General features: G+C 35.0%; 1 protein-coding gene across 2 annotated transcripts; it reads right to left on the minus strand.

Annotated features, from left to right (window-relative positions):
* Positions 1–5,842: 5,842 nt before the first annotated feature.
* Positions 5,843–24,610, minus strand: LOC113508036 (tudor and KH domain-containing protein homolog). Of its 2 annotated transcripts, none has more exons than XM_026890992.1 (13): positions 24,400–24,610; positions 23,208–23,389; positions 15,346–15,564; positions 14,655–14,806; positions 14,083–14,248; positions 11,981–12,138; positions 11,405–11,518; positions 10,740–10,838; positions 10,178–10,279; positions 9,590–9,704; positions 9,258–9,372; positions 8,771–8,865; positions 5,843–8,517 (listed from the first exon to the last, which is right to left on the minus strand). In XM_026890992.1, exons 2-13 carry the CDS (start codon positions 23,383–23,385, stop codon positions 8,156–8,158), a joined length of 1,875 nt encoding a protein of 624 aa, XP_026746793.1. In that variant the 5' UTR covers positions 23,386–23,389; positions 24,400–24,610; the 3' UTR covers positions 5,843–8,155. The 2 variants fall into 2 exon arrangements, with proteins under 2 accessions (XP_026746793.1, XP_026746794.1); XM_026890993.1 differs by having other exon boundaries at positions 14,125–14,248; positions 24,400–24,609.
* Between the last annotated feature and the right edge of the window lie 213 nt (positions 24,611–24,823).

The following is a 24,823-nucleotide window of genomic DNA, read 5'->3' on the forward strand; positions in this document are numbered from 1 at the left end:
CTTAATGTTATCGGAGTTGTGGGAGCCAGACAGCGAATTACACGTAAAGCTTTGTCTCTTTTCCACACCTGAAGTAATTTTACTTTAACAAGTGAAGGCAGGCCCTCAGACATCTTTCATTATGTTACCTACCTATATACGAGATCCAAATTGTATTGTTGGAAAGTTTGTAATTGCAGCGAAGGGAAAGTATGGAGGCAGTGCATATTGAGCCGTGCATTTCCAGTTTCTAGACGCTGGAGTACCTACCCCGTTTATTAATTAGTTTTGTTAAAATGTTGAATGGGTTTTAACAGTTTTTATATTGCTGTAAAACTTAGTAAATTGTGCCAGAGAAACGGATTTGTTAGCTTGTAACTTTATTAAATGGAAATTGTTTTGATAATGCTCTAGATATTTCTTCCCTTTAATCTGATCCTGAGGAACATTGAAAAGGTGGCTGAAATGCTGAATAACGACCTATATAAGTACTACCCCCTACCCGAACTAGTTTCTTCAAATTCGTGATACATAATACTCATTACTGATATTTTTATAAGGGATTTTTTTAGCTTATATTTCTGTTGCCGTCTCATAGTTTTACCAGGGCCCCGATTCTGCTATTTACAATGACCGATGAATGAATGGCAATTGGATTAAATTTGAAATTAATCTTATTCTCTTAAGCATTATGCCAAGACAACAGTTTGAAATTAATTATAATTGTCCTTGAGTGTACCGTCCCACTGATTTCCAATTATTATGTAGGAAAAATGCTCAAGAGATACGAAAAGTGTAATTTTATGGCAATTTGATACATTCATCGGCTATTGTATATAGCAGAATTGGGGCCCAGAAGTCGATGAATTGCTTTTCCGTTACTTTAAAGGACCGAGCTTGAAGACTTTTGTACGATACTGCAATACAAGGTTCAAAGGTCAGATTCGTTTGTGTTTATGACAAACTGGTCAAGGATTCATAACAAGAGCGTGGGTAATTCTAATTGATTTCATAACTCTGTTTTAATTAGTGTCAATCCGTTTGACAATGAACGATTAAACTTTTGAGGTTATTAATTAAGGGTTACTTATCTCTGAATCGAAATGCTTAATCTGTTATGAAGGTTATTAAATATAATAATCAATAACGGTATAACCGCCTCTTACTCATGAAATTAGTACATACCGAAGATATCAATTATATTTATAAATAACCTATTTACTAAATTAAAAATCCAGTGTGATATGACGTTTGTGGACTACAAAAATGATTAATTTGGTAAAATGTTGGAACTACAACACTCGGCTATCCGTGCAAAACTCTAGAAATAAGGGACTTTGGTACCCTCCTACAAATTCTAACCCTAGTACCTACGAATTTCTACAGACTTGCTCAGCAGATACATTGTAGGGCGACATCTCACTTTCTAGTGAGATTAAGGTCTGGTTTTTCAACTTAGTATCCAGCCAGTTGAAAGTAGGTCGCGTGGAAGGTAGTACCATACAGACAACTCTTATCCGATATAGGTACTTAGTAGGTAAAATTGCTGGATCATCGGTGCATGAAGAAAGGATGATAAAAATGATGTGATACAAATAAAAAAGCGATTAAGTTCCAGTCAGACTTGTTACATAGGTATAAGTTTCCAAAAACTACACAACGGGAGTAAATCGATATCCAATATCCCATCGATGCACGGGACAAGCTCTAATGCTTGTTTTAAGTCGAGGGATCCTCAAGGATCGGATTAGAATGGTGAAATGACAGATAACTATTAAAGACGAAAAACGAGAGATGGAAATAAAAAGTTGGGAAACCTCTTGTTTCCAAGAAATTATATTAACAACTTGACTGGTAGGTTTTACCACAAAGTTAAATCTAATTAACAGTTAAATTGTACGATATTTACATGTAATTGATCAAACTTAATATTACGCTCTGCTTACAACTTGTACTTTATATGGAAAACCACTTTCTTTTTCAACCACTTCACTAATTACAGAATAAATCTAATGATCTGATATTAAATAGGTACTTTTATGCACTGAAACTTTTTTCTGAGATTTTTTTTCGCTGTCTCCGATATTCCAATTCTGACAGTTATACATACCTCACATTAAAAGTGATGCAAATATTATTAAATTTTATTGAATAAATTTAATAATAATTGGTTCGATACAATACAATACCTACACTTATTTAAACACAAATACATTAAATATTGTACCATTTTACCAAAGAATTTAACCACAGGCGGCCATTTTGACATCTATGGCAACATGGCGACTATTTCAACAAGGAATAAATTCCTCATTAAAACAGACATTTCCTTCTATACAATCGTGACTTACTTCCGAGGTGACCTTTACTGCCTTACCTTACTTTTACAAACCATATTTGTAGTTTTACTCTTTTTTTAATAACATTGACTTGTGTAGCATTGATTCACTGGTAATTTATGCACTATGCACCGGTTGATTGGTTTCAATTTATCATTATTGTTCATATCAAGTGATTTTTATATTATTTATCTTCTTTACTATCTACATTCATTTGCTTAGGTACCTACAGAAACCAACCCATATATTGAAATACCTAGGTAGGTACATAACAAAACACATTACCTAGGTTCCTGTGTACAAATAATGCTCTTATTAGGTACCTACTCTTATAAGTAAACTCTAACTCTAACGTCTTCTCAATGTTTTCCGCTTCTTCGGTACCAATAATTTTCTTTTTTAAAGAAGTTTCCGACAGTTTGTGACATAACTTATCAACCGTTGACAATGCTTCGGTCACCGAAAGATAGTTTATGTAATAGCATCGCTTTCGTCTGCACTCCGACCGGGCGTGCGGCCGTGCGCTACCAATTATATCGTCCACTTGGTTTGGGACAAGAAACAAACTTGTTACGTCATTTGTTGTACGAAGTAAAATAGCGGGAAAGTAATTGTTTGTTTAATTTAACGGATAATTGTGAAACGTTGGTAAGTATTTAAACTTCGTTGCAACATGAGAAAAGAAAGGAGAGTTTAGAAGTTTTATCGAGATTTTTAGGAATGCGATTTCAGAGGAAGGTATAAATTCTCCGTAAAAGAAGTGTTATTAGCACAGAATAATAATCTCTTTTTAATCTTTCATACGGCAGTTTGTGTAATGTTTTAGAACGGAAATAGTGAGGCTGTTTGTTAGGTACCTTTATAAGAAAAATAATAGACTTAGTAAAAAATATAAAAGTAGTTCTGCAAAAAATATATTTAATAACATTTCGTTACAATTAGTTGTTACTTAACAGTTTATTCACAAAAACTCTCTAAACTCGCCCAGTTTCTACAAACAGATTCACCAACTTTTAATTTTGCAGCATTTTATTATCACACGGATTGTTATGAAGGCGAATATGACAATGTGTATAATTTAAGTTCAGTTTGCCGAGACACACTGACCTGGTCAAGGCAACGCCAGGAACTTATGTGTCTCGCTTATGTACATGTTAAGGTCAATAATATCATGTTTAAATGTTGTCAAACCTTGCCATATTTACCTTCGGACACTGGGTTATTCAGTTAGCTGGGTAGTCAAATACTTGCCTACCTTATAAAGTAATGACAGTTCGCGGCTGTGAATAAAATTTTGTCAATTAAACGTCAAAAAAAAAGACCAACTCGATTTGTTAAGTTACAAAGATTAACATCTATTAATAGACTATCTAATTCTTGGAGTGCCTTTTCGTAAGAACACACCTAATTTATTTCGATTTTAAACATGTATGTATCATCTTTATCTGATTTGGCAATCACATATTTTGAGACTCCTTTTGTTATTTTAACAGTTATGTAAAGGTAGACAAAAAGAGGTTGACAAATGGAGTATACCTATATGTATATATTTTTTATTTGTCTCGATTTCCGCCTACTCTTATCATAAACTTTTTTTTAAACATGAGTGTTCCAAGTATCAAAGGTATGAGATTTACCTGCTTTACGGCACTAGGAATATACATAGAAGTAAAACGCCGAGCTCCATAAACAAGGAAAAGAAAACTTTGGAAAAATGTCATTCATCTTTCTAACCGATTGTTTTAGGACAACATTACCTACACAAAGACCAAACTTTTCCGTTCTCATTCCGTCAATTTCCATCGCTTGTACCACAACAACAATCATTTTAGTTTAACGACAGTCATTCGTAACCGTTTGCAAAGGTAAATAGATAACAATTTGGAGAGAGCACACGCTTTCAGTGCTTTGTCGGCTAAACCATTGTTTTCCAGTATTGGCAGAATAATGAACGTAAATAGCGTATAATGAGCACCGATTATTGTATGTTTGACTGACGGTCACGAGGTTTTACGACATGACGGTATTTTACACATGTATCGTGTGTATACCTAATGTTATGGATGATTTATATATTGCGAAACATTGACCGAAAAGAAATAATAATAATATTCTATTTAATTTAGACCGCGGCTGCTAATGGCACTTAGCTAATGTTGCTTGACCGCACGGACAGCAGAGTGGTTGAGTTTACCAGGCCAAACCTATTGAGCGCTACGTGTCACGGGTTCGGTCCCCGCGTATGACAAGCATTTGTGTGATCTACTAAAGCTAATTCAGAGTCCTCCGCGATTAAATTCTTAAATGCAGGAAACGGAAGATTTAAGAAAAAAAGTTATGCATTCCCACACCTTGAAGCGGGAGACGATGCATGGTGGTGAGGTTTAGCCAGTAAAAGTCGGACACTCCGTACGACGTCCAAAGAGGTGAGAGTTTATGAGGGTTTCCCCGACTTGCCAAATAAGAAGACTAAAAGCTACCCTGTATAAGACACATGACTACACTTTGTCTACTTTTATATAGATGATACAAGTTTAAATTTCCTTCCAAGTCATAACGCTTTCTCGAACAAGAAAACGACCTATACAAAAGAAAAAAAAAACAAATTATTTCTTTCACAAATGTACTTATTTTAATGTCGAAAAGGAATTTTACAAAAGTACAACATGTTACAAAATATATTCGAGTTCCATCAAAAATTAACATGACATAACTAAAACTAAATTAAAACCAAAACTTTAACAATTTAATTCGAAAACAAATACTTTTCCCGCGCAAAGCAGATTTGTACTGGACTCTGGACTGCCAAAGATTATGGCACTGTTTTATTTCCAACCAATCAAACTTATGTTCTTAATTCGTTCAAATTAAATCCTCGATTCCTATTGGTCGACGATAAGAACTAAATAAATAGAGATTAGCTGTGATTGGCTGTTTAACGATCGTAGATCTGTGTTCAGATCATTGTTTCTTTGAGATCGTTATTATTTCACAATACCATAGGTAATTTAAAAGTTATTTTAATAGCCTTGTTTACATAATAAATCTGTAAAGTAAATTAAAACAAACAGTTTGGATAATTTTCAAGAAAATAAAACATAAAAATTCGAAATTGAGAACTAAAAATAAGTACAACAAAATATAATTTATATAGTACCTAAGAACTAAGTAGGCTTTATTTATAAAATGGCAAAAATGTTTTAGGCCAAGATTGATGTTGGTCAGCCTATCACCACACTAATTTTCAGTGTTAACCAAACGCATTTTGTGCCTGTGAAGCTATTATCCATATTTCTCCTAAATATTAAATATTACACAAAACCTTACTTTGAATGTAAAAGGAAGATATTTAATGGCCATTACAAATATGACTATTTTTACAACTATTTTTTAAATAGCAACACTTCCAAAGTTACATAGCCTTATCAAAAACTTTTGAAAATGTTCATTGAGCCTTACTTTCCACTTAGCACCGTCTAATTGAACCTACAAGGTGTTCTCTTTCAAAGACCTTTCTCCTTTCACCTTAACCCTTACTTCCCCTTGCTACCGTATCACAAAATTGACTTATTTTACTGAATACAAGACAAAATAGCACTCAATGAGCTCATAGACAATTAGTTTACTCAATAAGTAGGTGTAGGATAATCAATCACTTATTCAAATTACTAGTGCTCAGATATATTATGTTAAAAAATAAATTTAAAAGACGAGTCTTGTACAAAATATAAAACTCTTTGATAAGGTCATTTTGAAAGGCTTTTTTTTGTAATTGTAACACTGTGAAGACTAAAAGGCAAGTTTTACATAGTTAAGTGTAAAACGTATTTTGGAAGACTCCTATACTAACAATGAGAGATGATGAAAATGCAGGTAGCAGCTAAAAAGAAGCGTAATTTAAATACAGCAACTTAATTGTACTGAACCGTTAGTTTTATAAGCTTATGTTAGTAACAATCACAGAATACTACTAAACTATTTGCATTGATTTATACTTTGTTACAAAGTTTTAAGCAGAGTTAGTTTTTATTTCTGAAGATTTTGTTTATACAAAATACTGAATATATTATGAAAAATATTTAAGTATATTTTAAGTACATTTGAAATACAACATTCCAGTTGTTTGTGACAGATATAAAGTTCAACCTTAAATAACTAATGCCCAGTTTTTGAAAAGTTGATCAACAGAAAGAGACAAAAGTCAATTGTCTATAACAAGTCAACGGATTTTAATTCATCAACTTTTTAAACTGGGAGTAAAGACCATTGAATAATACACAAGTACAACATTGCCACCACAACGGGATAAGCAATGGTGTCATTACCGTCATGTTTTAATATGACCTTTACTTACACTCATACATATATTTAAATACACATACGAATATCATATATTATGTTCTTGCAGTCAAACTGCAAAGGTTTGCTTTCTTACAAAGCTAGGTACACTTACTTTTCGACTCACAAAAAAGGACTAAAGTTATTAAAGGACCTTTTTAAAACATGACGTTTCTATAGTCACCATAGACAATGTTTTTAAATACAGTTTATTCTTAAAAACTAAATACATTCTACGTACGCACTTGAGTTACCCTGATGCGTTTCAGAAGACAATTTCAAATGAGTTATTAATAATAATAATGTTATACACTGGGTTTGACAGACGTAAATATGTGCAAAATGTAATTTACAATGAAAGTTTCAAGATTTGGAATACTGAGTTTTACATTCTCACGCCCTTTCAAATCAGAAACTTAAGTAAATAACTAAATAGACAACACGCATACAAAATAAGTTTATAATCAGCCTACAGCCATATCTTTCAGTAAGACAGTTGCAGTTGTGAGACAGAGACGACGCTCTACATCCTGTAAGGCGCTGTCTCGCTTATACAACTACAAGTCTTACTTTAAAAGTGCTATGGCCGTAGAATTCAACTCAAAGAAAACGCATAGTGTATCTACTTTTTTTTCTACAGTAGCAATAGAGAAAAGTAGAAGAGCTACACAAAATCTTTCCAAAACTCCTTTGTACTAAAATTAAAGCTTTATTAGTTCAGACTAGGGTTAGTTTGAAAACGCTTTTCAAATACATAAGGTGGATTTAGTTTTAACAAGTGCATTCAATATCTTCGCGAAAGATACGTACCTTGTGTATAAATAATGAAAAATATCATAAAACACCTACCGATACGTCTTAAAATGATATTATATCAGGTGTGGAAATGAGAGAGCGTGTACACTTTATAGAGCGCTATCTCTTTTCCACAATTGTAATAATACTATTCCAAGATTATACACGCTTCGGATTATAGCTAAAACATTCACATTCAGCATTCACTTTAATACAGTAATTATTTTAATTCAAACTTACTCAATCATGTGGACAAACATTTAAAATCAGGAGTTCACATGTGACATGACATTGATAATGTCAAACTGACAGCTGTCAATCATGACAGTTATGTGGATGATCCACTGTCGATAAAGATAAGTTTGTAGCACAGCTTATTTGACTAATTAATATTATTTGTAATCACGAAGAGTGGGATTTTTAGTTTAGTAAAATCCTTGAAATTTTTATACAGGAATATTATATCTAAGTTGTATTAGCTATTATAATGTAGCTACAATCAATGTACGTCAATTTAAATTATGGAAAATATAACTTTTTGTAGCAGCCGAAGATAGATCTCGATGGCGTGCAATTGAGAAGGCCTATGTCCAGCAGTGGCCGAATATGGGCTGATGATGACAATGATGAGGATAACTTTTTGTACGTCAGGTGTTTTGGTAAAATCCAAGTCTATGTCATTACAAACAATTAAATACTTAATCCTACTTAGTTTCATGATGCTTCGCCAGTAGATCCATGCTATGATGGGAGTCTATCCTATTCATATTAGCCTTTAGTTCATCTAACGGTGTGACCAGTAGCACGGGCGTGGTTGGTGTAGCTGGCGTGGCTGGTGTTGTTGGCGTTGGCACCAATGTATCGACCGAGCTCTTGTCGAGAGCGCCTTCTTTACCGATGCTCAATTTCTCCATATGTAGGAAGTTTTCGTGGGAGCCGTTTAGATGGCCCTTGTTTAGTGAGTTGTCCGGATAGGATAGATCGAAGTTTGATATAGATAGGGGGAGTTTGTCGGCTTTCTCTAGACCTGAAGCGAGGGATTTCGATGTCGTCATTCGGTCGTTTTCTGAAAGAAATGTAGATTGATAAGCTATTGATTGACAGCTGTTATGATTGCATTTTAAAACCGGTCAATTGTAAGTCGGACTCGCGACATTGAGGGTTAGTTACAAATAAGCTAAAAAATAATAGCTTGAACCCTTTAAATACGGAACCCTTAAAACCAAGTTATTGCCTATAAATTAAAGACCCAAAAATTTAAACCAAAGTGAATAATTTACATGGATAACCATGTAAGCTATTCTAGATAAGTATTGTACCTGCATCAGCTACTTCCGTTTTGATGATCGGATGGTCGTCCTTGTGGTCCTTAGGCAATGACGAGCAACGCGCGGAGCCCGTCATTCCCAACACCCTGCAACATACAGACAGTCAATACCAGCCGGTATATTCACATACACAGTACATTTAGACAAGACCCACGTTGGACGCCATTTGCAAAAACTCTTAAGATTTTTTTTTATATCACCTTTGATAATGGATTTTATTTAAATGTTTATTTGAATATTTACCTCTGTTATTTCCATGGATGCGAGAACAAAAATAAAGATGTGTAAGAATATTGTTACCGTAGGTGTTAAATAAAATGAAGTCCAGAGAGAGAGGATTATTCTGATATTTTTAAAATACATACAAATTAATTAAAAGACAAAATATTATATTGCAGGTACCTATTTTAATTTCGTAAATGTAACAGCGAAAGTGTTGGACTTTCATAGTCCAAAAAAATATGCGTGACGGTAATACCTGGACAGTCCGAGGTCCCCGAAGGTGGGCCTGTGGCTGGCGGGCGAGTGTTCGCCGGGCGCGGGCGTGGCCCAGCCCTCCGACACCAACACGCCGCCTATGTCCACCTCGCCTTCTGCACGACGATTTAACAACGATGGTATCGATATAATAAGATCAAAATTAAATATTATTTAAACGGACGGCCGAAGCGTACGGTTTAGCATGCGGATATTTTTTAACCAAGAAAGGTTTATATGGTTCAAAAACATTCAAATTGTAAGGTACAATGAACAGTATCTAGTTTTAACGCCCATATAAAAGTAAGTGCTCAGTAAAACATTTAATCTCACCTTCAGTATTATCGAACAGCTTGATGCCGGGTATCTCCTTCTCTTTCTCACCCTCGGCAGTCGCAGTCTTCTTGTATGTGCACGTTTTAGACATCAGTGGCTTCCATCTAGCGACCTGGTGCAATGAAAAGTATGTTATATTTTAGAATTATTTCGAAGTTAGGCTAATAAGTACATATGAAGGCATGACGAAAAATAAGTGAAAACATATGTTATTAATGTTGCATATATTATGAAAAGTCAACTTTGCTTGAATCGCAACCAAAAACTATTATAACCAAACCCTTACTATGGATAAATCAAAGTATAAAAATGGGTTCGAGGGACATATGTGTAAGTCAGTTCAACTATTGAACATTGAGGTATTTTTGCACAAAGACACCCAGACTCAGAACAAGCATTGACGTCGCTGTCACAGTGGGTTCGGGTTTGTGCGTGGTGACCTCAACCATTCGGCTACCCGTGCAGTCGAAATAGCTTTTCATCTTTATTTCCCAAACCTATAGACAAAGATGGACAAATCCTGCCAAACCTGACACTTAACTCCTTATAAACCATAAGTATATGATGCCTGATCTTCCCCCATACCTGTGTGAGTTCCTCAAATCTCTCGATAGCCTGCGGGTGCCAGCGCTCGGGCGGGCCGCGCTCCGCCGCCGGCCTCACGCCCGCCAGGAAACACTCCATGGCCTGGTAGCAATAGAGGCAACAGAGGACACAAGAATAAATAATACAATCATATGTTACTGGACCTTAATTACGTTACCTAAAGAAATGACTAACAAATTATAAAAGGATATTTCAAACACAGAATTGGGAAAATACGTACAAAAAACTTATAATATGAAATGTTTATGAGAACAAATGACAGCTAGATTACGTTAACTGAAAAAAGAAACAAAATCGGTTAATACGGTCCGAAGTTATGTAATAACGAACTGAAATCAAAACCGACGAATTAAGAATTTAGTCCTTTAGAAAACGCCTATACATTATATTTAAATTCTTTTTAGAAGGAAATATTTAAAAATATTAATAAATACTCTATTATACTAAGTAATAATACAAACCTATATTTTCAACTATCATTAAACGTTTATATCAGCAACATAATGAAATAACACAGTAAAATTGTACACTAGGTACGCACCTGGAACCTAAGCCGCAGTAAGTCCGCGCGCAGCTCGCACAACTCATGCGTCGCCACGTACTCGCTGTCGCCGTAGTCCAGGAAGAACACATCGGCTACCTGTAGTACAATGTATTATGAATATAGTTCATATATGTACAAACATAAAATGAAAGTATAATATTAAAAAGTAATAACAACGAAGGCAAAGAAGGTCCTTTATGAAAAAAAACAGCTTTACACAAGGATTACATTACTTGGTAGAAATAGAATATTTAAAATTTAAAATACCCCGGCTTTACCGTACATGACAAATCATCATTAGCAGAATTGCATAAGACGAAGGTGTAATCGTTAGTATTACTTGAAAATCGGATTTTTATTATTTTTCCCAACACCAATTTTCTCATTAAACGAAACTAAGAACTCTATTGATTGAGCCATCATTATTTAAGCAGAGCGCTTTCAATTGCGCCTCGGGTATTCAGACAAGCATTCAGTTACTTCCCCGCTTTCGCACCCCACCCCCCACAACTTTTGAACCACTCCACCACTTTTTATCAAACATATCTAAGAACACTCCCACATAATACACCTTGAATCCAAACCAACATCTGCTCTGGAGCTATAATGCCACAAACAGTCAGACCAACAGCCACATAAGACCTCCAACACTGCCTAGTTACCTGTTGCGAGGCGTCGAACTCGTTGGGCCTGACGTCGTGCACGCGCGCGCGGTACCAGCGCCCGTCGTGGCGGAACACCGCCGCCACCACCTGCCCCACCGACACGTGGGATAACTGCAAGTATAATACTCACATGTCATTATTTTACTCTAAATTTATAATAGTATTTACAAGGTTAGCTGATATCGTAGTAGGAGGTAAAAAAACGGATACACTGGCACATAGCTTAGTAAACGGACTGAAAGACAACAAATAGGTGATATAAAGGTATCTTCGTGGTCTATTTGTAATGTGTTACAATGATAAAAAACCCAAAAGAAAATTTCATTAAACACGAAATTATTATCTTGGCTTCAAAATGAGGGAACTGTCCAAAAGCATACATACTTGTGAAGTAAATAAATCGAGAAAAACAAATATGTTTTTGCTGAAATGACATATCGCATAACTATTTTGTTAAAACTGAAAAATTTTGATATGCCTCTAGCATGAGTGTACTACAAAAAAAATGTAGACTACTTATTTCTCATAAGCTAATGGCAACACTAAATAATAACTGTCACAATCCAAACTCACCGCATGAGCCTCTCTGTTCTCCTTCTTGCCGTAGTAGTCGGTCATCTCCTCGACGAGCAAATCGAGCTGCGTGACCTGCGGGCCCACGAACTGGACCCAGAAGCGAGACGGCGAGGACACCGCCGATACATACACCTCTATCGGAGAACCCCTGTTCTCTGTACGATAAGTGGATTGAATGTTAGAACGTGTTGCTCTTGGACTATTTGAAGAACGGAATATAATATGTGAGTTGATGAACGCTTGGACTAATCGGTAAAATTTTGAAATATGAACAGTTATAATTTTTCGTTTAGAGGGATAATTACAGTTTACCTTTATGAACTTTTGCTGTTCAGAAAAATGCAAAAATACGTGTCTAATAGTTTTTAGATATCTAATTAAAGGTCAGATTCGATTTTTACTTTTTTATACCAGATCATCTAATTTAATAGAGCTTATTTTTTAAATCTCACAACTTGATTTCCAGTAAATAAAGAAAATCAAAACCTAATATTGAAAAGTTGTGTGTAAATTTAAAGGGAAGGAATTTCTCACAATTATTAACTTAAAGAATATCATCAATCATTTTTTCACCCACCGATCACCAAACTAAACTCCTACGATACCCAACACAAAAACTTCACTCAAACATCACAAAACATAGACACACCCTACAATACAACTTAATAAATCTCGGTTCCTGAAAAACTGCTAATTGGGCTCCCAGTCATTGTGACTTTCGTTTTATGATCACCTTGCTCAAATGTATACCACGCAGATACTGAAATAATGCAAAAGTTAAAAGGGGATTTCCATACTTCTCAATATTGACTTTTTCCCCTTACAAGACTTTTTGAAAAAAGGGGATATCAAAAGAATTCAAATTTCCAAGGGGCTTTTTGAGGCTATTAACTTACTAAGATAGCTTTCAAGTTTGTTGTAAACATGAATCCCATTTTCCTCCTTAAGAGGAATTTTCTCAGGGAGGAAATGTAAAATAGCCCGCAGATACGTCATCAATTAAACGGTTAAATTATATTGTCAACTGGATGCCCCGATTACACCAACCCAGTACGCTTGACTTTTAGAAAAGGCCTTTTAGAATATTCAATAACTTAGGCTTTCCTAAACATGTCAGTTTTTCAGAAACCGGTGTATACTATGTTAGAATACATATGAGGAAATAGCTTAGCTTTAAACACAGCGTGTTTCTTTATAACAAACACGTGCAAAATATACTCAAACAGGTGGATTTATATAATATCATAAAAAGTTATTTTTTATTCAATAAATACAATATATTTGGAATAACACACGCATCCAAAATAAAATTACATATACATAGGTAGTAACTAAATCGACCATAATATTTGTTTGCTCTGTTAATTTAGACTAGAATATTTGCACGTATCATAAACATGACATCAAAATATCGTGAAATAATAATCATAACCACCTTCAAATATCGGCTAAGGACACATTAGCATTAAGAGTTTGCCTAATAAATAAACAATATTTTATTTTCTAGCCGTCTTTGCTCCACTGCTAAGCAAAGGCCTGTTATTCTCGTTCTATCTCTCTCTATTGCTATTTACTACGATATTTTGTCTAACCATACACCCCCTCTCTCCCCTACCTTTGCCCAAACGACACACACAATGAATAAAAAAGACCTTACTTTTAGCATCCAGTATTTGCTATTAGCTTCACCTACTAAATAGTTATAATAAATACACATTGTAATACTTATACGCTATGGATGTTACGTGCCCGTGTTTTTTAGTGTTATTATACAATGGCAAATTTAAAGGTTATTATTTAATGAAGTTAAAAAAGACTCTGAATATGTATACGTATTTTACGTAACGGATCCGCGAATGCTCCTCCTCAAATCATGTAATAAATTGTATAAATACTGAACAGAAATCACTAAAGTATCTACTTACAAAAAAAAGGTGAGAAACAGGCAGCATACGAAAAAGAAGACAGTTACAATAGTAATAGTTTTAAATAAAATGCTTCGAAAAATAAAAAAAAATCCAATCGTCTCTTTCACTCTAGAGAGCACGGGCACTTAACAACGCAACAGACAAGGACAACATGCAGTTAGCAGATCTTACCAGGCCTCTTATATTTGGCATGCCTGTGCACTTGGGAGTCACCTGACACGTCTTCCGAGGCATCGCTGGCGGTCACCGAGGGAGTCGGCGAGGGCGACTTCGAGTTCGCGTGGCGAGGACTGCGTTTCGTTTGATCGATTTCGCGACGACATTTCTCTTGGGCCACCTTAAAACACATGAGTGAAATCTATAAAAAAAATCATCAGCCTAACAGAGTCTACAATCAATTTACACAACTTAAAGTAACGCATAAACCCGCAACATATTGTGAAACTCGCATACCTAATTCTAATTTACATATTCTTTCAAAAATAGTTTAGGGAATGCTTTCCATTTCTGACTATTAGTTATCATGATTTTCTCTCTTCAGCTAGATAAAATTACAGGGAAAGGAATTCATGTCACGTAACTTTTGTGTAAAAAAAACGAAGTAGTTAGGTCAAAAACCCCTTTTCCCCTTTCCTAATCTTTAAAGCACTTCATCTTTGTCAACATTGTAGGTTTTTAATTAGTTACCTACTCGCCAACCATATTTTCAAGCATTATAAAAACATTTTTCAAAGATAACTTACGGCGTTTTCGATGAGATCCTTGGCAAGTTTGATCTGTTCCTTGGTGCCCAGGAACTGGACTTTTCGTTCATTCGCCTTCTCAGCGCTGGGAAGTATTTTGATGCGGGCGCCGCTTCGGTGACTTATAGAGTTTATGTTTTCACCTTGAGTTCCTGGTTCATGAAAATTAAACGTTACATTATAAACATGCATAAATCGATAAAGATATTTTTTTACGATCTATTTATCGACATTTTGGTTTCAGTTCAAGTAAATCTGCTTAAAATTTGTTCAGTAATGCTGACTGTGATCTTGACTGCACGGGTAGTCGAATGGTTGAGATCATCATGCCCAACCCACTGCGCGCAACGTGTCGCGTGTTCGATCCCGCGTAGAACAAGTGTTTGTGTCATCCACGAATGCTTTTCCTAAGATTGGGTGTCTCTACATATGACTTGAGTGTTTTTGTACGCCTCGCAACAGCAGGCTTAAATTCCTTCGAGTAGAAAAGTCCTATTTGAGTCCAAAATTCGTCAAACAATTTCTATACACCCCTTAGTTAAGTAAAACGTTGGCAAAAAAATACCTTCATCTGCTTCCGTGGTTTTTACCAATGATCGATTTTTACAAATTACCGAAGCGTTTCACCCTTTCCTTTTACCTCAGACCACGGGAACGCCATGCAAACTACCGCGATCCCAAGCAGACTTACCAATGATCCTGCCGCAAGCCCAGCTGGGCACCGTCATGTTATCTTCAATATTAACCGGCTGCTGGTTTATGAAGTCATGCACGAGGGTCTCAGCCAGCTGCGTGGCCTCACTCCGGCCTCGTATGACGCACACGCCGTGCTCCTTATCGGTAAACTCTTTGACGTTCAGTTTAGCGCCTGTGCTCTTCTCTATCTCCTTAATATTACTGCCTCCGCGACCTGTAGAGAATAGGTAACGGGGCTAAAGGGTTGAATATATTTTTTGAACACAATTTACTTTTTCAAGAGTGAATGTGGACAGATAAAAAGTTTTGTTGCCAGCACAAGCTGCTACTTTAGATGACGCGTTAGTAGGTTCCTTAAGGTACCTTAGTACTTTTTTTTCGGGTTCATTATATGGCAATTTTCCAAAATTAGTTTAGTAGATCGTGACTTTGATAATGTACTAGTAGACCTGGCAGGCGTTGTCCTGCTTGATATTTCATTCGATTATTGTATTAAAGACCAATAATATAAGAATTGCAAGTATTTGATATCACCGGATTTAATAAGGAGAACTTTATTTAGACTTTTTTTATCTCGATCACACTGGAGAGCTGATGAAGATAACCCTTAGATGAAGTCTTTCAAATGCATTTTGAAAGTAAGATCCTAACGTAATATTCGAAATACTGCAATTGTTTTATAATAATGTAGACTGTAACTCTAAACTATCAAAATCCTTGGGCTACTCAGATTGTATTAATATGCATAACAAAACTACTTTCTCAAGATTACTGAGTTTCATGTTTACTAATGATATCGGTTACTTGCAACTTAATATACCAGAAACGTATAAATTTTAGAGTAATCATTTTACATGTTACACAACCCAGCACACTGAAGAATAAACCGTGCTTATTAAAAAATCGGTCAAGTGCGAGTCGGCTTCGCTCAAGATTCGGTACAAATAACAACAACAACATTAACAAATCGGTTCCTTTTGTACCATTTGAGTACGGAACCTAAAGAATTTGATCATCTAAAAGTTTTGAATATGCAGTATTTTTCCCTACATAATGACATCATTAAAGACATTTCAGTTCATCTGCGCCCGATCGTCACACAAATGAATCATTCGCTGTCGATGTACACAACCGCACTGTCTATTTACAAGGGTTACCCTATATACATAGCCGACTTATGACGACCTCCGTGGTCGAGTGGCGTACGCACCGGTTTCAAGGTGTCGCTAGCTCTGAGGTCCCGGGTTCGATCCCCGGTCGGGTCAATGTAAAAATTCACATTTCTACATTGTCTTGGGTCTTGGTGTTTGTGGTACCTACGTTGTTTCTGAATTCCATAACACAAGTGCTTTAGCAACTTACTTTTGGTTCAGAACAATGTATGTGATGTTGTCCGCATTTATTTATAGCGCCGTGATAGATTAAATGACTAAATGAGTCTCCAAAAAAATTGGTTCAAAAAATGAAACGATAAATTTTTAGTAATCGAGAAAATCTGCAATAATACAGTACTTATGATGTCTTGTACACACATACTAAGTATAGGCAGGAAATAATGACGCGCAGTCATGAGTTCTATGCTATTCGAGTCATCAGCCAAACGTCAGCATCACGACAGGGGAACGTCATCTTCACTACTAAGTTGTAATGTAATGGCTGACGTCACAATCTTGTCTTTCTTTAATTAAAAATAAATAGTCTAAAAGTAAATCTGTATTGATAGCATCACACGTTTGTTCAGAATAAGAGAGGTGAGGTACATTATTATCTATGTATTACTGTGACTAAACCATGTGTAATTGTGAGATGCAACGCTCTTAAAGTCACACGGCGCGCTCTTATAAGTGTTCTTGAAAAGTAGTCTTGAAAATGCAAGGAGGATTCCAATCTATTCAATCGCGGTGTACTGATGTAGATGTGCTTTCCCGAAGTAGCGCTATTTTAAGATTTAACGATTTATGTTAAAAGCAGATGTCAGGATTTTAGAACTTTAAGTACAATTAATATTAGAATAAATTAATGATTATGTCTTGTCAACTGTTTTGTCTGTAAAAACGTCTAACAAGCTCCTACAAAACAACGTACCCTGACAAACAACGAGACCAACAATACATGATTAAAGATTTTACCTTAACTTTGTAATAAATACAACAAAAAAACTCATAAATTACGAAATCAAGCCTGTATATTGTTAGTAATATGAATAGTATTAATTTGTCAGACCGAAGGCCGGGTGAGAGTACAAGGGCGCGTTTTATTGGCAGACGCCATGCAGCATGCTACGTGACACGTAATACTTAAAAACGCGATACCGTTACATAGGCTTGTTGCCATGATTCCACGAGACTTGGAAATAAAACATAAATATACTATAAGTACAGTGAGCTAATAAACCAGATTTTGCTAATGTAAAAGTGGGATGGCGTTATACAGCGTGCGTAGCGGTGTCTCGCTTTCACGACGGCAAAATCTTACTTTAAGAAACATAGTAAGCGAGCAGCTTTGTGGAGCAAAACGAAAATGAAATTTAAAGTTATCGCTTTGCAATAAATTTGCAAATAAATTTCTGCAGATAATATTCTAGAAGGTTTTCATTTCATTTCATTTATTATAAACTCTTTCGTGATACACTTTTTAATAGCATTGTTGAAAACTAGGATATTACACGATATCCTACAGCTTTTTCGTGCAGCTAATTATATTAAAATACGTTGAAACGTCACTCATAATTGAGTCCTAATTTCGTTCGCATTACAATTTAAATTGTATAACTATATTATAGATCAGTGCTCCACTACGCTATATCCTGGACAAGTCGACAAGCATGACGCCTATTTTGTTACGGCCAATGGGGTCTATGAAACGACTGGCCAGTTACTAACTTTTTTTCACTGGTTTAATATTTAATATCTTTATCGCCACATCGATCACGAATTGGGGATACATCGGACTTGCATCCTTTAAAAACATGTCCTATCATTGTCGTTGCTGGACCCATGGCAGAGGCTGAAAACGCACTCTGAGCGACTCGGTGGAGGTCTAAACCCGGTATTACGTAACAACAATGGAAAGAATCCATATCAAAGCTTTGTGCAAGTCTATGGAGAAAGGAGCCTTATTAAAACACATCTTGTAAGCTACGTGTCGTGACTGTGACCTTCAGATAAACCTTTGTTCGTTAAGCACTCACACCACAAAATTGGTTATGAGACATCCGTACAATATTTTATAATATATTTACTATATTATCGGACTCTTTATTAATAGGGTTTCCCCGAACTGATAGACAAGAGCGTTTATTAGGCAATCGATTTTGATAGACGATGATGACATAATACGTCAGTATGATGACTGCCCAGCCTACCGGCAGTGATCGAACTACTAAACACACCTGTCATGAATGTGCTTGTAAAGTGACGTCACTACTACTAAATCATTATTTCACTAATCATTAGAACAAGGGTTATGGCACAAGACGTGAAAAATAAATAGTATGACAAAGAACAAAATTCACTTTTCTGGTGTCGTTACTTTTGTCTAGTTAAGCGAAACCAAACTATTAAATGTGCGTATGCTATGAATGTGATGGCAATAGTCGCTTGCAGTTTGTTCTTTAATTGTCGGGTAACGAAGATTTGCGTGGCCTCGAGAAAAGCCTACAAAAACCCTGCGGATTGAAACAGCATGTTGTCAAAACGTAAAATGCAATCTCTTTTACGTTATATTTAACACTTGTATGAAAGATAAAGTTGTGATATCGTTTATAACATCAACATAACATCTTAATGTAAGCTCAAATTTCGGATATAAAGGATTAGCATTTGGAGACAACATAGTAAGTGGCTAAAGGCCTATAAAACGCCCTGAGATAGTTTTTGTCTAGAAACTTTGTAGCTTAATATTTTTAGGTTTAAAGTGCCTTGGTGTTTATTTTTTATTAACTTATATCTAACCACACAGCAGTACTAGAAATTGATACAATAATACAAAGTTAATCTCGTTTCGTTTCCCATTACTTTAACCTTCAAAGCGCATCTGAATCTGACATCATTCGCGTTGAAATAAATATAGCATTAACACATTTACACTGACAGCGATCTATTCACTTTCTAGACCTATATTTTACGTTAGTCTATGCATCTGTATTTAGCGCGTAAATATTTAAATACATTTCTACACTATGCTAATTTCTATGGCTCTATGCTAGAACTAATAATTGCCTATTAAGCGACTGTATTTCTTTTTTGGTATCTCATCTCAAGTCGAATATAGGCAATTTAGAGACCATAGCAGCACTATTTGAATTGTATTTATTAGGCATTCTTTATATTAGTTGTATGTATGTTACAACGTTAAACGAAACTTATGTGAATCTCATTGGATTGTCCACGGTCATTGCCAGCGAATCCTTACAATATTCAATGCCAATTTAACAAGGGCACGTTATGTGTGATGTTAATAACCGTCGAGATTGAATTATGAAACAATTTTGTCAATGAACGGTGCAGTTAATTCGAGAACATTACTTCACAGATTTTCCTTAATCTGCCACGTTTTCAAGAGAAGATAGAGAATTCACACAAACACGAGTCACCAAGTCTTAAGAAATCAGACAGGGTATCAGACAGTTGAAGACAAAATCATCATCAGCTTTATGTAACCCAAAGCTGGGCTTAGGAACTTTCTTCTTGCAACTTGTTTCTGTATTTATATTTATAATTAAGAATATATGCGCAGGCTTAGAAGTTAAGTAAAATTTCGCACCATAAAATCTTACACAATTTAACATTGCGTCTCTATGCAATGGTCTGTAAATATATGATCTAATGACATTATATTTTACGAATAGAAATGAACGTTAATGATGTCATCACCGCTTTCATCATCAGACTTGCCTCGAATATAGATAACAATGTCATGTGGAGCAGACATGAGTCATTAATGTCTCAATATTCTGGCGCGAAGCAACTAAAAGTACTCATGACCTTCTGTATAAACGTGTGAGTTATCTCATACTACTCACGCGACATCTTAAGATAAGTAGATTTTTAGTTTTTATAGAAATACAAATGCTCAGGAGATCGTTGCACCGTTTATTCTCCCGTAGCTAGAGCACTTAGAAAGCGGTGAACGGCGACCGAAGTTAGGTGGAGATCCATTTTATTTTAACGTTCGATGTGTTTATTAAATTATTTCCTACAGATCAACATACTTTTCTATCTTCGTTGAACCTTGTATAAGTAATATTGAGGAGGACAGGGTCTACCTACGAGTGAGTGATGAATTGGTATGTATTGCCACGCAGCGACTCAATGCGGCAGAAGTTGCTCGGCGGTTAAGGTTTCGTCGTCAGTAAGAGTCTGACACTACGCGCTTCCTTCCTAAAGGAGGTGGGAGAGGTGGCTATAAGGATTCCCTAGGCAAACCAAAAAAGTAGGTCCTTCGACAAAATACATTTCTCCAAACAATAACGCTAATGTCTCTCTGAAATATACTGAACTAATAATTCAAAGCACCGCACCGCACTAGTCAAAACAGAAACTCATTCCCGTCTTTTCCTAATGTATGGCAATTAAATTCCGTTACAAGAATAGAAAACATTAACTACAAAATTTAAAGTATCTTAATTTCTTTCCTGATAGACAAAAGTTGCACAAATTGTATCCAGTCTGGCTTCGTCTTAAAGTGTAGGAGGGAAATACTGATCCAACATATCTTTTTCAATCCATGCAACATAAACAATGATTGTTATGGGAAGTCACACTGTTTCGTTTTCGCGCATGGTCTCTCATCCGTGTTCTAAATTTATCGAGCTTTAACTGTGAAGAACAAAGCTTCAGCATAGTTATGCATTTAAAATCTTTATATATTTTACTCTTCTGTGCTTCTACCCTCTTATTACGAAACGTAGACTGAATTGCAATTTGGCATAAGCTAGAAATAATCCACGGACTACAGAAATCCTGATTAGAAAACGAACGGATTATCTATTGTAAAATAAAAGTTAAACCCGTGAGACCTCTTAAATAATAAAAGGTTTAGCACAACTATAGGGAGTAATTGAGGATTTTTAGATAACTGAATCGGCATAAACGAATACTTTAATTAAGCTAGGTTAGTGGTTTTAATTGACATTATACACGTTTACGCCATAAGCGATATTTAATAAATAGATAGATTGTTGGTGTAGTTAAAAGTGCCAGTAGTTACTTACAAAGGTCAGCCAAGGACCACGCTGACCGCTGTCAAGACTTTAAATCCGTGACGTCATAATTACGGCTTAATGAAGCACTTATCGGTGAATTTTGGCTTCAGTCAACAATATTGAATGCATGCATCACAGCCACGCGCAACTAACGTTCAGATATTTATAGAATGTGCAGATATTTATAAAACTGTTTAAATGTATCTAATTTGCGAGACGAATGGAAGTTGGATACTGAAAACTATATAACTCGTTGGCAGCTAGCTGGTACTTAGACACGGTTGATAATTGTAATTAATGGAGCTAAGGATAGTATGTGGTTAATGACTAAACGAGAAAAACTTTTAACTGAAAATAGAGCATCTTGATTATTGCTTTTCTTTGAACCCACATTACTTAAAAAGGCATTATAAGTATTGTCTAGGTCACCAACGATTGTTTAAAAGAAACTGATGTAGTGTGAGGTGTACACGATTTCGGCCACATCGACTAGTGTCGCAAGAAACCAACCAGCTGCGCAGGACACGTATAGTCAACAAGCGTGTACGCAAACACAGGTGCACTCTTCGTTCCCTATCTCTCATGGCCCGATGGGACAGCAATGCGACAAGGTACCAACATGACACGACCGACAAGAGACACAGAGCTGTGATAAGTATTTCTAAAACACACACAACATTTGAAAAGTCGTTGCGTACCTTGGGATCAAACGCGAGACTTATTAATTGACAGCAAGACTTGAGGTGTATCCCCAGGTTATAATATTACAGCTTCTACACGCCAATCTAAGACTTTATTGAAAGATTCCCAAAATTCGCGGCATTTCTAAATTAGAGTTAGATCTAAACTTGGCATTTGATATTTCATATAGTGTGTTATTTAAATATTGCAATAAAACAGGCCAACTTCAAGTTTCATTAGTTATGTCCATTGTTTTTACTTATCTACAAACAGTCGAGATAGCAAAATCATAATTATTAACAGTACATCATAAAGCATAGTTCATCAGGATATCTTTAGTCTTAAAATGCTTATTACTAACTATTGTGATAAGAAAATGACATCACTAGCCTAAAGTCGAGTATGAGCTAATTTTGAGATAAAATTAGGCCTTTAATGATTATCTTTAATCATTGAAATGTATTTAAGATGTTCGTTCATACGGAAATGGCCTAGACTTGTCAAAAAACTTACTTAAAAGTATATTTTTATCTATATTTGTCTTAAGAGTTAAAAATTTAAGACATTGTGGGGTTAATCTCAAACCCATTAAGCCATTTGTAGATTTTACTTTTCAAATAGCAAACCACACACACCAACATTTTTGTGTACCATAGGCTGCACGTCTATCTGAGAAATCTTGTCCAACAAATTCAGCAAAGGTTCAGCTAGTTTTTGATTTTGGTAATATATTTTTTTAAATTTAGCTCCTTAAAGAGACAGTGGGTGAAAAATACATGTCAACAAGATTTTTTTTAAGTTTATAATGAAAAAGTAACATATCACTGCAGACAGAACCATTCATATAAGTGTTTAATATAATATAAATGTTATAAAACTCTAAAAACAAACAAGTGCTGAGAGAATGTATTCCTTCCTATTTGTTTTGTTATTTTATTGTTTGTTTCTCAATCAAACATTAATCAACTTACCAATCAATGCAGGTAGTAACTTCTTAGGAACTGGCACCTCAATGACATTCATTCTGGAAGTCAGCACTTTTACTTCTTCGTCTTCATCTTTTTTGAAGATGTAATACACTACGAAAGCACTCACTGTCACCAAGGACAGACCGAGAGCTAGTGGCATAATAAACTTTGTGTTCGCCATATTTCTAGAACAAAAATAAGTAATAATGTATTAATTTGGTAAATTAATTATATTAAATTAATAATAATACATTTCTACAGTGAGTTCTGCAATTAAGTTACGTAAAGTAAATTTATATAAATTCCTAGGCAAAATAATTATGATTTTTGCTGGATTCTTGTAACACACTCAATGTGTTATGATAGTTTCCTCTGTTAAAAACAGTATAAAATGAAGGGCTTTATAGTATATGAATAATTATAAGTTGCTGTGTTATATCATTACAAAAAAGTTACCAAGCAATGATAATCTAAGTTCTTACATATTATTTTGTATAGTACCTCTCTTAGTAAAGCATATTTTCAGTAAAGCAATTTTGTAAACAATACCAAATTAGTTCAACAATAAACAGAAAATGATTCATACTTCAGTTTAATTTGTTACTGCCTTGTATTGTTGTGGCTATGCATGAAATATGGACTTGGATTTCCTGACGATACAAAATAATGGACTACATAGTTGTTTGCTAATTATTAGCATATTTTTAAGGCTCATAATTGAATCATAAAGTTAAATTTGTTTATATGACACCGCAATGGTTCGATGTAAAAAAGTGTTTGTCAACACTCGATTATGCAAATTTGTTTCGATTTAATATTTTACGAAAACTTTTTAGCTCATACTTATTTTAAAATTTGTTTACTGGGGCCCAAGACTTTTCGAGTAACACTTTTAAAAATATAATAGATAAATTAATATTTCAGACTATAAATCTGTTTATAATTAATAATATTCATAATTAATCAGCGTATTAGAAACTTATTGGAAGAGGTCAATAAAGTTTTATACGAATGTTAGTCATTGCCGAAGATAAAAGTGAAAATTCAAAACAATAACTTTTACACCTTCAAAGCTTTATTTTGATAATAAATCTTTTAACAATCTATTACCAGCTATGACATAATATTGACGGTAAAAATTACTTCACAAGTAATATGATACTTCGCCGAGAGAAGAATTATATCATTTATTTACCTGCAACCTTCCACACCAGTTAAAAATAAAATGCTAAAACACTGTTTATCACTCTGTTAGAAAACTTCACGTGTTACTATATTATCTCAATAAACAATCTCGGGTATTTTGAACTTTCTGTACATTTTTTTATAATCAGTCTGTGTGAAGGTGAGTGAAAATTTATGAATGATCGAAATGATCATAAAATTGATTGAATGAAATGGACTAATGGACTGATAACTCGTTCGTTTGTTAATGTTGCCAGCAGTTGAAAGAAATAGTAGAATTAACGTTATGAGATTGCAGTAAAAAAAAGCGGTAAAGTATAAAATAATCGATCGCTCTTTTTACAAAATTGTAGGCAATTTCAGGTTACAAGTGTTAAGTTTAACATTATCTTTCATGCTGGAATTAAATTTTTAGACTTAGCAGAAAATGAATA

The sequence above is a fragment of the Trichoplusia ni genome, unplaced genomic scaffold (assembly GCF_003590095.1).
Source record: "Trichoplusia ni isolate ovarian cell line Hi5 unplaced genomic scaffold, tn1 tig00003674, whole genome shotgun sequence".
NCBI classification, from domain to species: Eukaryota; Metazoa; Arthropoda; class Insecta; order Lepidoptera; family Noctuidae; genus Trichoplusia; species Trichoplusia ni.